General features: G+C 32.6%; 2 protein-coding genes across 4 annotated transcripts in view; one reads left to right on the top strand and one right to left on the bottom strand.

The window, feature by feature from the left end:
• Positions 1-214: 214 nt before the first annotated feature.
• On the bottom strand, positions 215-4,110 carry LOC116030279. 3 transcript variants are annotated; one of them, XM_031272484.1, is made up of 8 exons: positions 3,764-4,110; positions 3,310-3,469; positions 3,017-3,196; positions 2,636-2,704; positions 2,344-2,543; positions 1,478-1,893; positions 910-1,094; positions 215-717 (listed from the first exon to the last, which is right to left on the bottom strand). In XM_031272484.1, the coding sequence occupies exons 2-8, from the start codon at positions 3,383-3,385 to the stop codon at positions 344-346; spliced, it is 1,500 nt and encodes a 499-aa protein (XP_031128344.1). In that variant the 5' UTR covers positions 3,386-3,469; positions 3,764-4,110; the 3' UTR covers positions 215-343. The 3 variants fall into 3 exon arrangements, with proteins under 3 accessions (XP_031128344.1, XP_031128343.1, XP_031128342.1); XM_031272483.1 differs by having other exon boundaries at positions 3,310-3,463; XM_031272482.1 differs by lacking the exon at positions 3,764-4,110 and having other exon boundaries at positions 3,310-3,757.
• A 6,386-nt stretch (positions 4,111-10,496) lies between these two features.
• The window catches only part of LOC116029287 (transportin-1), a 9,216-nt gene continuing 3,358 nt past the window's right edge, over positions 10,497-16,354 (top strand). The window contains exons 1-20 of the mRNA XM_031271212.1: positions 10,497-10,821; positions 11,290-11,577; positions 11,707-11,796; positions 11,984-12,061; positions 12,165-12,245; positions 12,663-12,713; positions 12,944-13,029; positions 13,198-13,264; positions 13,374-13,430; positions 13,524-13,553; positions 13,795-13,857; positions 13,968-14,081; positions 14,174-14,287; positions 14,365-14,463; positions 14,604-14,729; positions 14,815-14,889; positions 14,965-15,036; positions 15,181-15,291; positions 15,506-15,589; positions 16,177-16,284. Coding sequence (XP_031127072.1) covers positions 10,651-10,821; positions 11,290-11,577; positions 11,707-11,796; positions 11,984-12,061; positions 12,165-12,245; positions 12,663-12,713; positions 12,944-13,029; positions 13,198-13,264; positions 13,374-13,430; positions 13,524-13,553; positions 13,795-13,857; positions 13,968-14,081; positions 14,174-14,287; positions 14,365-14,463; positions 14,604-14,729; positions 14,815-14,889; positions 14,965-15,036; positions 15,181-15,291; positions 15,506-15,589; positions 16,177-16,284 — 1,965 coding nt within the window. The 5' untranslated portion in view covers positions 10,497-10,650. The remainder of the gene's footprint in view (positions 10,822-11,289; positions 11,578-11,706; positions 11,797-11,983; positions 12,062-12,164; positions 12,246-12,662; positions 12,714-12,943; positions 13,030-13,197; positions 13,265-13,373; positions 13,431-13,523; positions 13,554-13,794; positions 13,858-13,967; positions 14,082-14,173; positions 14,288-14,364; positions 14,464-14,603; positions 14,730-14,814; positions 14,890-14,964; positions 15,037-15,180; positions 15,292-15,505; positions 15,590-16,176; positions 16,285-16,354) is intronic.

The raw sequence follows: 16,354 nt of genomic DNA, 5'->3' as shown, positions 1-16,354 counted from the left end.
TTAAGTATTTATTTATCCCTCTCTCTCTCTCATAATATTCATATATTGTTCTGAAAGTACTAAGCTAAGCTCTATGAAAATTGGTACTCATATTTCTTTTCTTATAGTCTCATTGGAAGCCATTTGGCAAGGCTCATCCTATTTCTGGTATGTATTTATATCCATGTTTGCACTCACACTAATGTAATTGGTTGGCTCAGTGAGACAACTTATCTATCCAGAAGAAATGATTCAAATGGGAATTGACAAAGTTTGTAGAATTGAAGAAGGAACATCCTCCTTTCTGAGGAATCCCAACTGTTTCTCTAAGAGCTACAAAAATAACACATTACAAACATCATCATCATCCAGCTTTTGATTTTCTTGTTACATTTGGTAATACAACTGATTTCAGATTCCCCGGATAAGGGCTCCACAATCCAAATCCTCCTCTACTCTCTTTCAAACCACTACTATCCTTCTTAAATTCATCCAAAGATTTCACCCACTCCACTTTAGATGAATGCTCCCGCGTGTGAGGGTGTAAAATAAAGATCGAGTAGTATTCACAGTTTGGAAACATTAAAAATTTGAACTTGCCCCCCAGCCTGTAAACAACATAACCGAAGCTCAGCTGATCTCGTGGTGTGAACAAGTTGACTTCGTTGAACCATAAGCAACTAAACAAGTTGTTCATTGCAGTGTGTTCTCGTACAATAACTGCTCCTTCGGGAACATCTACAATCATACAAAATTTGTCCAAGTCACATACATATGTTTTGTGTGGATAGGTTGGATTGTAATTACACAAGTGAATCGCTGGAATTACTTTGGAACAACATTCATCAGTAGAGGTCCCACTTGGTGTGCAATCATATTCATATAGGTATATTAATAATAAGAGCAATACTGAGGCATCAATTCACTTACCACTAACTGTGCCTTTATCTGGATTCCATGGTTCCATTCCCTCATAACGATATATTTTCATATGAAGATCAATAAGTGGTCGAGCATAACGCTTTCTCCGTTTGTTTGCATCCGCCTCCTCATATATACTCTGATGATGCTTGTGCTGAGCTATTGCAAATGTATGCTTACCACGCCACAAGTATCTAAACATACAAATACAAGCACCTAAGTTGAGCAGCTCAATTGAGGAGGAGATACAAATCATGGGAAAATGCCAGGAAACTAACTCATTCTCACAAAATATGCATATATTTTCACTTCTAAAAGGGACAATGAAAACACAAATGTTTACAGACAAGTCAGCATGGAAGGAGTTCCAACTGATAAATAAGGCCATAATAATTCAATCACATTTTCAGTATGACATCATTTTCATAACTTATACCACTAATCAAATGTAATTTCCCAGTGTAGGCAGTCAGTTATGTAACCATATGCTTTGAATTTAAAAGGAGCAATAGACAAATGAAGTAAACAAGATAATTCACCGCATTGCATTATAAGTAATTGTAAAAAATCACTATACCTTTCAAGCATAAGCAATGGATCAACTATTAACTCCATTTTACCATCAATCCAAATGCTGTATTGTGCTTGAGGGAATAACCTGTGTGTCAATATCTTAGGAACTTTCCCATTCCTTCTAGGCTCATCATAAGGTGGATTTTTCAGTAGAACTAGACGCCAGATACCCACCCACAGTCCACCATCATTATCCTCTCTGACCGTGACATTTTTCTTGATGAAGTCAAGAGATACTTCATCCACTGTCATAAGAAAGCAAAAGAGCTTCTGAGAACGTGCACTGACGTTTGATGGTTCGTGAGGTGTATCGTATCCGTCAAAAATGCCGGAGGCAACCACAAACCGACACTTCTTTGCATACTCGATGTCTTTCTTATCCATTTCTGCACCACCCTTTGGCATAAAACCACAATGCACCTAAAGATAGAAGGATATATCTAGAAGTGAACACTGGACATAAATTTGTGGAAGAAGTAGAATTGGTATGAATTATTCAAATAAAGCAAATGAAGTAAGCATCTTTTTAAGGCACTTCCTTTAAGTTACTCATATATGCTTATACTTGTTTATTTATTCATAATGGAGCTACTTCATACTAAATATATATTGGATACATAGTTATATATGCTATTTGTCTGGTGAAGCTGTTCCAAATATGTATAGCAGTCATGCTAGTCAGCATTTTCAAACTATTTGTGCTAAGTGACATGCCATCATAATCCAAATGCTACTATGAGTACTATCCAAATAAAACATAGGCATACACAGGGTTCAATTCAGGTACCCATCAATTGTTCTATTCCATGATATATTGGAATTATATAAAATGCAAAAGGTATGATCAATAGATAGAAATCAATTCCTTACTTTCATGCTTGGCTTCACTTTAAAACTTTCATCTCTTTGCTTCCATGTTTGATTTCCTCCAAATAGAGGAAGTGAACTAGATCCACTATGTACTGTAACATTTTCCACAACATAGGAGAGACTCTGAACAAAATTTTCAGTAGATTTTTGTTCAGGAATAACTATTTTATCTGTGTTATCTGCCACAGGAATTGGACAACCTATTTGGTTGAAAGGAGGAGGTAAAAAGAGTAAGAACTTCCCCTACTATACAGAGAGAAACATATAGCAACAATAAATATCTGAGACTCACGGTGTGGGGGTGTCACGAGTCCCATTGTGTTCAACATACCAAAAAACTTGCTATCTTTGTTACAAAGAGCTGCACATAACAAAATGAAAGAGTAGATTGCATTACCAATAGTGGAGGCAACTGGAAAAAAACACACAGGCAAACACATTTACCAATCAGTTTCTGCAACAAAATCCACACCCATCACTTCCTCTCAAACATCAACCATTTAATTTAAAGGGTTGCAATTTGGGGATAATATTAACAATATAACAACTAAGGATGAACTTAGATATATCACATTGTTTGAGTCTGGCATTTGTTTTTCCATGACTTGCAAGCAAATTAACCCATAACAAATATGAAACCTTGATATATGTTAATGTATATGAAGGCCTGTACCTGAAAAGAAAGCAAAAGAAGACTGGCAAGACCAGAGGTGAAATAACAATACAATGCAGATAAGAAACATCCAAATAATCCCTGCCACAAGAACCAGACGGATAAAGCCCTTTTTCCATAATATCTTCATTTGGTAATCCTGATACAACTTTCCACCTAAAAGGAACTGAGCCTCCCCATCTGCATTCACCCAAACAATTGCAGTGAAATGGAACACAGCAAAGGTTCACTCTCTGCATACACATGAAATTAGGCGAAAGGGAAAGAAAACCAAACACTCCTGATCTATTTACCTCTAGATTGGTGATTAGCACGGTCGGGTCTTCGGTTAGCTCTCGAGGAAATGGGCCGAACAAAATCATTGTCCATAGCCAATGTATTGAGCCAGTTTGAGGAGTTGCGGGTTGTGACCTTACAGGTTGAACCCAGGATCCGGTGAGAAGGAATCTGAACCTTGGAAAAGAAAATTAAAAAGAAAAAATTAAATCCGAAGAAAAGGAAAACAAAGGCGACCCAGATCTAGGACTTAAAGTTCAATCTTTTGCGGATAGGTTGCCGGGAATATTTTAATGCGTAAAAGAAAATTGTAAAACATTTGTAATTGTCCGCATCGGTCTTGTTGCTCTTGTCGGTGACTATGAAACTGGGATGACACGCACAGTATATTAGTATATGTATACCGCGAGTGACGAGAAAGTTCCCGTTTTAACGCACGCCGATATAAAAATCATCTGCTAATATACTTACACGCAATAGAACAAAACATTTTTAAAATATCATAACCGGATAATCCTCTTCCTCTATCAACCACTCAGCAAATTTTCTGGAAAAATATAAAACTGTCTCGTGTATCCAGAGACTGGGCGAAAGTAGGGTAAATCTCAGATGAAGAAGTAAGATTGCGACTTCGCCGGACTCTGATGTCGTAGTCCAAGGAAAGCTTTTGGAAAAGCATGTAAAGCAGCGAAATTTTGGGTAAATTTTCGACGGGATATTTATGTGGAGTATGCCTAGCTTTAGCTGTGGAAGCCAAATGAGTAACTTTATGGCTGGTTGATTTCTCCATCCACCATAGCCGGAACCGGAAACTAGTGTAATCCCTTGTGACTTCTGAGGATTCTATATTATATTATTATTTTATAAATACTGCAATTTATTATTTATAATTATGCATTAAAATTACTAACAATTATTTATGCTTAAACTCATTAAGTAATAAATAAAATAGAAATAAGAATAATGTACAAATACGTTCATAAAGTATACATAAACTCTTTAATTCTTCAAATTAATTATCCCATTTGCCAATTGAAGTAGCCTTTTTCTGGAGGAAAGTGACAATAAAAAATATGATATACAAATAAAATTAAATAAAAATGATATAAACACATTAGAAACCTAATAGTATACAAATTCTTAACTCATCTAATCTTTAAATTTATCACATAATATTATCTACTAGAAATAACAAATAATATAATTACACGATTCAAGTTGACTTAATAATAACAAATTATAAATCAATTTCAATAAATTAAACTTAGTAGCAACTAATTACAAATTAAAAATTGTTTGGAATATTTTACTTTATTTGTCTATCTATACTATATATAAAAGCATTATCCTCCTTCCAAAGTTTCCCACCCAAAGTTAGGGGCATTTTGGTAAAATCAGTTATTTTATTTATTTATTTATTATATAAAATCAGTTAGTGCCTATTATGGTTAAATTTTGGTAATTGAATAATTGGATTGATTACATAGTTAAGTGTGAACACGGTAATAAATTAGCCTTATTCTTGGATCTCCGTTCTTATAACAATAGTCAAATTGGTTCTACGAAATTATAACATATTGCTATATTAATTTTATGGTAATTATAACATATTGCTATATTAATTTTATGGTAATAAATTATAACAGTAGCGTAATTATGTTTTTTTTTTCTCCTACTAATCAACCAAATTTCCTAAACTACTCCCCCATCTCCACCCCTCTTAATTTCTTTCCTTTTTCACCTCTATCTCTCTCTCTTCCTTATTTTCTATATAAACTAATGCTTATAATCATAATTCGTATTCCCTGTGAATTTTGAGCCGGATTTTACCTTTATTCTTCTCTCTCTATCTCTTAAAATCGATTTCTCTTGGAAAATCAACAACCATGAGTACTGTAAACATGGTGGGGTACCAGATTGGTGACGCGGTGGAGGTTATCACCCAACGTTGATAGCATTACGTTGATAGCATATATTAGGATCAGGGTTCTTAATATATTGTGGTTTAGTCACATCCTTAATTCTTAAATATTTATGATATACATTTAGTTAATTTTATAATTTCATTTCCTTAATTATATTTGCTATTGTGGTTTAGCCCTACCTTTTTCAGCTGCAGTGCATTCCAATTCTCACAGAAAAGTTTTGGAGATGACGCGGCAAAAGACGGGAGGAAAGAATGGGATCCCGAGTAACGAAGCCTGTGGATATAGGGTAGATTGTGGTGAGTAGTTTACAACATCCCGAGAAGACGAGTAATTGGAACTAACCATATATTTTTGGTGTATTGCATTATTACTTTATTCTATTATGTTAATTCACTTAATTGTATAATCTTCTAAAAATTTATTTACAACTTATTTTGACAACTTTTCAAGTGTTACAATAATATTATGTTGTCTTTTTTTTTTTTAAACAATAATATTATGTTGTCAAAACAATCCAAACATGGTAACGCATGCTTTCAATGTATATATCAAATATATAAATAATAAATTGATAAAGTCCTGTGGTACACGTCGTAATATATAAAATCATTACCATACAATTTAATATTAATTTCTAACAATTTATAATCACTTATAACCAAAATTGAAATGGTATTCGAAATGGTATTCAAAATTTAAATGGTATTCAAAATTGAAATACAAATACAATACAATTAGCACGAAATGGTAATAATATTCGAAATTTATTATATTTCAATTTTGAATACCATTTCAATTTTGGTTATATCCATTCCGTGCAAATCCATTTCAATTGAAATAATATTCGAAATTTGTTGTATTTTAATTTTAATTTCTAACCATTTATAACCAAAATTGAAATGGTAATATCCTACTAACATGTCAACCTTATTCCATTTTATATTCATATAACAACTTTACAAAAATATCTTCAATTTTATGAGTTTTAAAAAGAGACACATTAATAGAAGGTATTTTTAAAATGAATAATGACATTCTTTTTCTAATTTTATCTCATAACGTTCATGACAATAAAATCATTTTGAATCATTGATACTATAAATTGATTGAACGCATCATGCGTTTAAGTTTTTTTTTAAAATATTTTATTAATTTATTAATTAATCAAATACTATTATTTAAAAAATCAATCACATATTACCAAATAAAGAGTTAAAAATTAAGACTCAAAATTTAAAAAAAATAGAAAAAAGAAAAAAATAGAATTTAGCATCACTCTTATAATGATCACACACATATATAACGTCGCATATTATAGAAGGGCCAATATATATTAAAAAAACCAATATATATTTTCCCTTCTTTCAATACGGATGTACTATTATTTCTATATATAAAATGAGTAATTTATGGAACGGGTAAGTGTTATTTGGGACAAAATTTATTGTATTTTAATTTTAATTTCTAACCATTTATAACCAAAATTCAAATGATAATATCCTACTAACATGGTCAACCTTATTCCATTTTATATTCATATAACAACTTAACAAAAATATCTTCAATTTTATGAGTTTTAAAAAGAGACACATTAATAGAAGGCATTTTAAAAATGAATAATAATATTATTTTTCTATGTCACCCCATCTTTCCGTCTAAGGAATTTTAAAAATGAATAATAATATCCTCCTTTCCGTCTAAGGAATTTTAAAAATGAATAATAATATCCTCCTCCCAAACTAAGGAATTTTAAAAATGAATAATAATATCCTCCTCCCAAATTTTCCCATTTTAAAAATGAATAATAATATCCTCCTCCCAAATTTTCCCACCCAAACTTAGTGGCATTTTATCCTCCTCCCAAATTTTCCCACCCAAACTTAGTGGCATTTTAGTAAAATCATTTATTTTATTCATTTATTATTTTATTAATTATTCATATATATATATATTCATAAAATTAGTCAATTGCTAATAACATGCCAATTTCATTTATATTTATGATAATATGGTAATAGGCGAATAAAACTATTGATTTAATTACAAAAGGTAAATTGCATACAAAATAAGAATAATAATTAAAACAATAACACAAGTCAAAAACGGTGGATGCATGCATACTAGGCAAATAAAAAAGGCAAATAAATTGTTTTAATTATAAAATTAAATCAAATATTTATTATATTTTATTTTCTAACCAATTCTCAAATGGTAATAACCTACTAACACGAATTGTTTGCTTACATAATATTATTTTATTAAATTAATTTTTTCATTAAATCGTAACAAATATTAGCATATTAATGTCACTTATACACGGTAATAGCAGTAATGTACGTGCAATAAAAATTGGTAATATTTATATATACACGAAAATTGTCTTCAAAAAAAAGTATACACGAAGATCACGTCCATAAAGTCATCATTTATTAGTAGAAAATTAAATCAAGAATATGAGATATTATTGGAATTGAAAATTAAATCAAGAATACATTTAAAAGAAAATGAAATATTAGGAAAGACGAAATGAATATATTAATATTTCACTGGAAATATAGCATAACTTTCCCTACAAAGGAATTAATAACCAACAAATGAAATATTAGGAAAAAATTATGAAGGAAAAATGAATGAAAATTAATAATTCTTTTAATAAAGGAAAAAGGAAATGAATATATTCAAAAGAAAATTAAAATATTAGGAAAATTTAAATGAATATATTAATATTTCATTGGAAATATAATCGGCATTAAATGAATATATTAATATTTCATTGGAAATATAATCGGCAATTATATAATATATTAATATTTCATTGGAAATATAATCGGCAATTATATTATTATAATTATATGAATTAGAAATATAATCGGCAATTATATTATTATAATTATATGAATTAAATATTAATTAATTAATTAATTATATTAATTATTAATTATATTATTAAATACTACATCAGGAACGCGCTCTTTTTAGTCGTAGAGTTAACCGAAACTCCTTCCGAAACAGCTAACTTATCACATAATTAATATTTATTACTAGAAGGTTGATCAATCATCTCAACAACTTTAGATGTCGTGATCAAATTAATTAGTACACGTGTGACATGAACACTGCAGAAGGTCGAACATATTTAATATATAATAATACGGAGTAATAATTTTTGTATATACGAATTGATATTCCGGTTAATGAAAAATAATTAATTTAGTGTAATTGACTAATAATAATTGTCTAATAATTATTATGTTAATTAAGCTAAATATTGGTCGTTCAATTTATTTTTATACTCCGTAGTAATTAAAGTTAAATTATTTCTCATTTTTCCATATTTATTTTTGTAATAGTATAATTACTTAAGTTATACGGAGTATTAAATATCGATCTTTTTAAGATAATTGTAAACAAACAAGTCATATATTATTCAATTAATTAAGTGATACTTTTGCACTAATCTTATAATCAAATAAATGTACATGTTCAATATTAGATTTTTAAAAATAATTTTCTTTAATTTTATTATCTAAATAAATAAATAAAAATTTATCTGTGAATTGCACGGGTAATTGGACAATTATTTGCTCTAATTCAAGCAAATAAAACATCAAAAAACATAATCAATCCAACCAATTTAATCAATTGCGCTATATAATATTCGATGTTATAATTTATATAATTGTATATCGATCCAAATACTAGTTTGTTAGTAATAGTAAATAGATAAGTCTATTAAAAAAGATAATTTATATTCATGTATGAGATATTTGTATGTAATTAGAGCCAATAAAGTGAGTGTGTATATATATTAAAATATGAATAATATTATTTGACTTGACATTGCATATCATGATTTAAAGTGTATTAGACATGTTATGAGCATGTTCTTTTGTGTACTCTTCAATCGTATTTAACTATTGTATTTGGCAATCCAATATTCCAATTCGACCTATTAAATAATTTAGATTTTACTGTAGGTTGTCTTGCCATGTATATATGTATATATAGTGGCCAAAGTAATATAGCAATTACTAAGCTTAAAAGCCATGTTAGGTACTTAGGTGTTTATTACTATGGATGGTTACAAATCTATCATCAAAATAAATGCACATTGTCCGCATATGGACTATGCCTCACGTCACCCATCTAGCTAAGGTTGATGACCCGAAGCTACTTGTTTGAGTTGAATCAATAGGTAAGTGGTATCGTCAATTTAAAAACAACTACCGAATGAAATCGATTGTTCAAATATAGTAACTAATTATCGGATTTAAATAAACATAGTATAGAGTGACAAAGTCGATCATCATCTTCCTAAGGAAACGAAGATATCAATATATTGTACACCTAAAACGGATAACGAGTAAATGAGTAATAGACTAATAGTTCGCGCTTTATTATTTAAATAGTAGTTCTTAATTACTTGAACGCAAAAACACACAAACACACATATATATATAGTAATTATTATTATTATTATTATTACTTGAACCATTTTAAAAATATAAAATAGATTTTAAAAAACAATTTGAGTCAACAATTCAAACTAGAATTAGCTTGTAATTTCCCTAAATCGTACACGGGTGATTTGAAATCGGAATTGAATCATGGTCATCCCTAACTAAAGATCATAATCATGATGGTATGTTAAACATTCACATGTTGCCTCTATTATTTGATGAGCTCTTCCATAAGCATGCTAGCTAAACACTTGTTTGGTGCTTGCTACCTTTATTGTTTGAGGAGGGAACTCCCATAAACACATTGCAATATATTTTGACGGCTCCGAGACATAGCTCAATGGTCGAAATTTTGAGTGCAAATGTAGTGATCCAATAAATATTCAGATTTAAATCATGAATATAAGATAATTCAATCAATAAGACAAAAAATAAGCATTCTTACTCTATCGTTAAACCATATTCCACAATTTACCTTGTCTAGCAATTCTCAAATAGGAGGTGAATGTCCTCAATTTTAAAATTTATCATTTATTTTCACTCAAATTTCTTTATTCAAACCAAACGTTATTACGGGGTTATTCGGGAAGTTAGTGAAAAAGAAGGGATTAAAAGTGAAGAAAACCCCCAAAAAAAATGATGAGACAACTCAGAGAAAGTTAAACTGGCGCCTCCACTATCCACTATCCACCGCCCACATGTATCTGGGCTCTAATCATTGAACCTCACGGCCTCTGATTGGGTCCAGTACGCCACCTTATTGTGTACCCTACCGCCTCAAATCCATTTCTCTCAGTCTCCTACACACAAAAACCCGTCTTCCCCTCCTTTATACGCCCTTTTGTTCTCCCTCCGAGCCGGCTCGGCTCAGTATTTATATTCCTTATATATTTATATTCTTCAAGAAAACACTGCTTCTTATTCTCCTCTGACTCTGAAAACTATTGATTCAATCCGTGATTGCTCGAAGATGGCGACTACGTGGCAACCGCTAGAGGAAGGGTTCAAGGAGATCTGCGGATTGCTGGAGCTGCAGATGTCGCCTACTTCCGACAAGTCTCAGATTTGGCAGCAGTTACAACACTACTCTTTGATCCCCGATTTCAATAATTACCTCGCTTTCATCTTTGCTCGTGCAGAGGTCTCACTCTTTCACTCTCTCATCCACGTCCTGAATTGCTTGTCATTGTACGGACTAGTTTTTTTTGCTCTTTGCAGACTTATTGGAGTTTTATTGGGCTTTACTAGGGTTTATGCTGTGATGAGATTATCAATTACATGGACAATCATACTTTTATAATTCGACTCAGTTAATAGCTGCAATCGCTTCTTCCGTTTCTTCTTCATTTTTTCGTTGGTGCCTTTACCAAAAGATATATTCTTTATTTTATAGATGACAGCTTTCGCAGCTGAAATTAGTTTTTTTTTTTTTTTTTTTTTTTGGGTGATGCCTGTAAATTGACTTACTTTCTTATTCACACTCTCATGTTATTAAGCAAATGCAATAATAACTCTTCATAATTTATGTGCCGGGAACTTAAACAATGAGAACCAGCTTCAATGTAAGCATTATTTAATGTAATACCAGCTTCATTGGTGCTCATAACAGGGGAAGTCAGTGGATATTCGGCAAGCAGCTGGGTTGCTTTTGAAGAACAACCTCAGAACTGTGTTTAAAAATATGCCTCAGGGAAACCAGCAATATATAAAGTCTGAGTTATTACCTTGTCTAGGATCTACTGATCGGCATATTAGGTCTACAGCCGGGACCATCATTAGTGTACTTGTTCAGATTGGGGGAGTAGCTGGATGGCCAGAGTTGTTGCACACTCTTGTGAAATACTTGGATAGCAATGATGTAAATCTAATGGAAGGTGCCATGGATGCTTTGTCTAAGGTATTTGTTTTGTTTCTTTATCAATAATATATGTATCTGGTAAATGTTTTTTTTTTCCTGGGGCCTGGAGTGTTTTGTCACAATCTTTAATGTCCATACACTATAAGTTAAAGAGGTGATAAAATGCAGATATGCGAGGATGTTCCCCAAGTCTTGGATTCTGATATTTCTGGATTGTCAGAAAGACCCATTAATGTTTTCCTACCAAGATTTCTCCAGGTGACATTTGTTGTTAATTTGCTTGTCTTTGTTCTTTTTGCATTGTGTATGACCAATTCCTGTCGTTGTTGATGGATTCTTTGAACTATTTTGAGGAGCATCTGCACACTTGTTGGATTTCTGATCTTTATATGGCTTATAATTACTGCTGGCTGATATGTTCTTGATTTGATACATCTACAAACAGCTTTTCCATTCACCACATGCTTCACTCAAAAAGCTTTCAATGGGTTCTGTCTATCAATTCGTTATGCTGATGCCCACGGTGATGCATTTACTAAAGCTCTTGAATCATTACCTTCTCTGCAGTTGTCTTTATGCAATTTTTGACAATGTAATGCTGCTTGGGTTATCTTAAATGTTTACAGGTTCTATACTTGAATATGGACAAATATTTGCAAGGTTTATTTCTCCTTGCTAATGATTCATCTGTAGAGGTTCGGAAGTTGGTAAGAGACTTAGAGACCACCTTGCTTCTTAATTCTAGTGGCTTTATCAAAATTAATTTGTTTTCTCAACTAGTTGTCTTTACAAACATTGTCTTATTAATCCATCTTCTAATAATTGTTACAAATATCTTGTCTGGTTACATTTCTGTATTTTCCATAATTATTGTCCACCATGGCTGGTCAAATTAGGAATCCTTTATCTATTTTGGAAAAGTTACCATTCAATTTTCATTAGTGGTGAATTGTGTATGGTGAAGGAGGCTTCTTCATTCGTTAAGTTCAGAGTCATGAAATCCTAAATCTAAAAGAAATGTACAAGTTCAGACTCAGTAATTCTGTGATTATGCTCTTTTAACAATAATTATTAAATTATGCTTTTGTTTATGACATTCATTCCCCTTGACTTCTTTGCAACAGGTTTGTGCAGCATTTGTTCAATTAGTTGAAGTTCACCCAGCTTTCTTGCAGGTGGGTATTTCTTGGTTGTCCAATTGCAAGTGTGTAATACATATGCTCTTTTGATGTTTGTGTTTCAGAATGTATGGCATATGTGTCAAACTTTTGTACATGTGCACACACGCAGTAGTGTATTTGTAAAACTGAATTTGTTCTCTGTTTTTATGAACCAACTTTGATGAAGACTATAGCCATTTTCACATTTTGTTTGTTTCTGATATTGCTTTAATGCTGTGTTGCAGACACATATGAGGAATGTTATTGAATATATTCTGAAAGTCAACGAGGACACCGATGATGAAGTGGCTCTTGAAGCTTGTGAATTTTGGTAAATAGTACAAAAATTTAAATACCACGTTTGATTGCATTAGCTGATATGAAAATTGTTGGAAACTATAATAGAGAGTGCTTTGCACTTGGATATGCATGCATATGCTTATTCAACTGTTTTGGTATATTTTTTTGGCTAAACATTGTAGTGTGTTTTTGGTTATAGGTCAGCATATGCTGATGCTCAGCTGCCTCCAGAAAATTTGAGGGAATTTTTACCACGCCTGATCCCTGTAAGACTTATGCTTTGAATTTTTAAAACAATTTTCATAGCTGGTTACTCACATTTTTATATTTGAAGAAGTTTCTTATTTGTGATGCATCCATACCACTTTTTTGTAGGTTCTGCTATCCAACATGGTTTATGCTGATGATGATGAATCACTCATCGAGGCTGAGGTTTAATATTTGATTCATCTTTTATTTTCCGTTGATATTTGTGAATTAATGTAATTGATCTTCTTTTCTCTATTTTGTCTTACTAAATCACAGGAAGATGGATCCCTCCCAGATCGAGACCAGGTTTGGTCTTCGTATCGCCTTATCCTGATGAGTCACTTCCATGCTGAATACTAAAAATAGTAAGAAAAGGGGTGTAATTTAACAAAATTGAACCCATCCATTCAATTTTGTCAAATTACAAAATGTACCCCTTCTCTTACTAGTTGTAGTATTTGGCATTATTATGATTGTGATTGTAGAATTTTGCTACACAGACACACAATATTTGGAATTAAGTCTTCTAAAATAATCTGCAATGCAGGATCTGAAGCCGCGCTTTCATTCGTCAAGGTTTCATGGATCAGAGGATGCTGATGATGATGATGTGAGACTTAGTATTTTCTTTGTGGTTTATGTTGATCTTTTTGGTAATGTATTCTGATTTCCCTTTATGAAAATTGTTGAGTATTTAGTGTTTGCAACTTGTCACTGTAGGATGATGACACGGTGAATGTATGGAACTTAAGGAAGTGCAGTGCAGCTGCTCTAGATGTTCTATCGAATGTGTTTGGTGATGAGATTCTCACTAGTTTGTTGCCTCTTGTTCAGGTTAATTGTTTTTCCTGATTAGATCTGAAGCTATCTCAATGATCTACCCGCTTAACATTTCTGATATGGAGTATGTGTTTGTGTTTGTACAGACTAAATTATCTACTACAGATGATGAATCTTGGAAGGAAAGGGAAGCAGCAGTTTTAGCTATTGGTGCTATTGCTGAGGGCTGCATTAATGGACTTTATCCACATTTGTCTGATGTAATTGTATATGCTACCATCAGTTTTTAAAGAGTTGTGTTACGGTGAGATAGACTTTAAAAATTATCTTTTTGCAGATTATTAGATTTCTCATTGTGCTTATAGACGACAAATTTCCACTTATACGGAGTATCTCCTGTTGGACCTTGTCCCGTTTCAGCAAGTATGTTGTTCAGGTGAGAGAATCATAGGCATTGTGTTGGTGCATGCTTCTTAATTCCCGAAATTTTGGTCTTATTATATTTAGGGTATTAGGTTATTGTGGATTGGTAAATTTCTAACGTTCATGTGCAATTTGTTTGTCTCTCTATTTCAGGGCACTGATCATCAAGAAGGCTGTGAACAATTTAATAAAATTCTTATGGGTCTTCTTCGACGAATACTAGATGATAACAAGCGGGTGCAAGAAGCTGCTTGTTCCGCTTTTGCAACACTTGAAGAGGTTTGTATTGAAGATAACAACTGTTCACAATTTTATTTCCATTATTATTTTATATATGCTCTATGACTATTTTACCTTTATGTAGGAGGCTGCAGAAGCGTTGGTACCATGCTTAGAAACTATTTTGCAACACTTAGTGTGTGCCTTTGGAAAGTATCAGGTTGTTTTTATCCCATCTGTTAGCTAGCTTGACTCCTCTATTCAAAGAAGTTTACTTACCTTTTGTTTTATGCAGAGACGAAATCTTCGAATTGTTTATGATGCCATTGGAACACTTGCGGATGCTGTTGGAGGGGAATTGAATCAGGTAGAACTGATGAATGCTCCCTACTCCGTACATGAGTTTGAATTTCTTGTGTTCTAGTTATTCTTGTTATAATCCCACACACATTCCCAGAATATACTTGTCAACATTTTTGCTATGCTGATTTTTTGTCTCTCTTTGGTGCAGCCCAGATATCTTGAGATTTTAATGCCTCCACTGATTGCAAAGTGGCAGCAACTTTCAAATTCGGACAAAGATCTTTTCCCTCTGCTGGAATGCTTTACATCAATTGCACAGGTACTGTCCCCCATTGAATACTTTGCGTTCTCACATACTTTGTATGCTGCTAATCTAAAATTGTGTACACTGCTTTTGAAATAGCCCCATAGTCCATACAAGTATCACTTTTTTTTCTTATGATAAATGGAGAGTATTATTAGAAGGTGAAGAAGGGGTACCACCACCCAAGGATGCAACAGAAAGCTTATAATTATTATATTTCTATTCTCAGGCTCTGGGTGCTGGATTTTCGCAATTTGCTCCACCTGTATTCCAGAGGTGCATAAACATCATTCAGTCACAACAACTGGCAAAGGTTTAATAGATGTCATACTTTTTAGGGGTTCTTTGATCTCATTGGTACATCTGTATTTTTGAATTTTTTGTAAAAATGTGCTTTTGCATCCAAATTTGTTCTTTCCCCGAGCTGTACATTTTTAGATCTGGATTAAAAAAGAGTACTATTTTACTATTTCAAGATCTGGATCAAACTACTGTTGTACTATTTCATATTAATTCCTCTGCAGTAAATGAATCTGCTGAAGAATTGCTCCTATTAGTAGGAGTTAACATACTCTAAAATATCCCTTCCTTCCTGATAGTGATTGCTGTGATGTAATGTTCTGGCAAATATTTGTCTGGAGAGGCACAATTGCCCCCCCCCCCCCCCCCCCCCCCCCCGGAACTCTTCTCCTCTTTAATCTCATTGTCATCCCTTCTGAATGGGAAAACTTTAAGTAACCTTTCCAATCCTCCAAAAATATTTTTATTGCTTTGTATGCAAGTCTCATTAATTGTGATGTGGCGTAGAAGTTTTTTCAGTTGCATACTTTCTGTTGCTTTAAGATGTGATCGTATCCTGAAAACCTTAAGTGGTTTCTTTGACTACAATTGTTATTGCAGGTTGATCCTGCTTCAGCTGGGATACAGTATGATAGAGAATTTATTGTTTGTTCCTTGGACCTCCTCTCTGGACTTGCTGAAGGACTTGGTAGCAGCATTGAGAGCTTGGTATATTCTTATTCTCGCTCTCTCTCTCTCTCTCCCCCCCCCCCCCCCCCCCCCCCCCCCCCCCCCCCCC

The sequence above is a fragment of the Ipomoea triloba genome, chromosome 9, assembly GCF_003576645.1.
Source record: "Ipomoea triloba cultivar NCNSP0323 chromosome 9, ASM357664v1".
NCBI classification, from domain to species: Eukaryota; Viridiplantae; Streptophyta; class Magnoliopsida; order Solanales; family Convolvulaceae; genus Ipomoea; species Ipomoea triloba.
The sequence above is the reverse complement of the archived record's forward strand: the minus strand, read 5'-3'. Positions and strand labels throughout refer to the sequence as shown.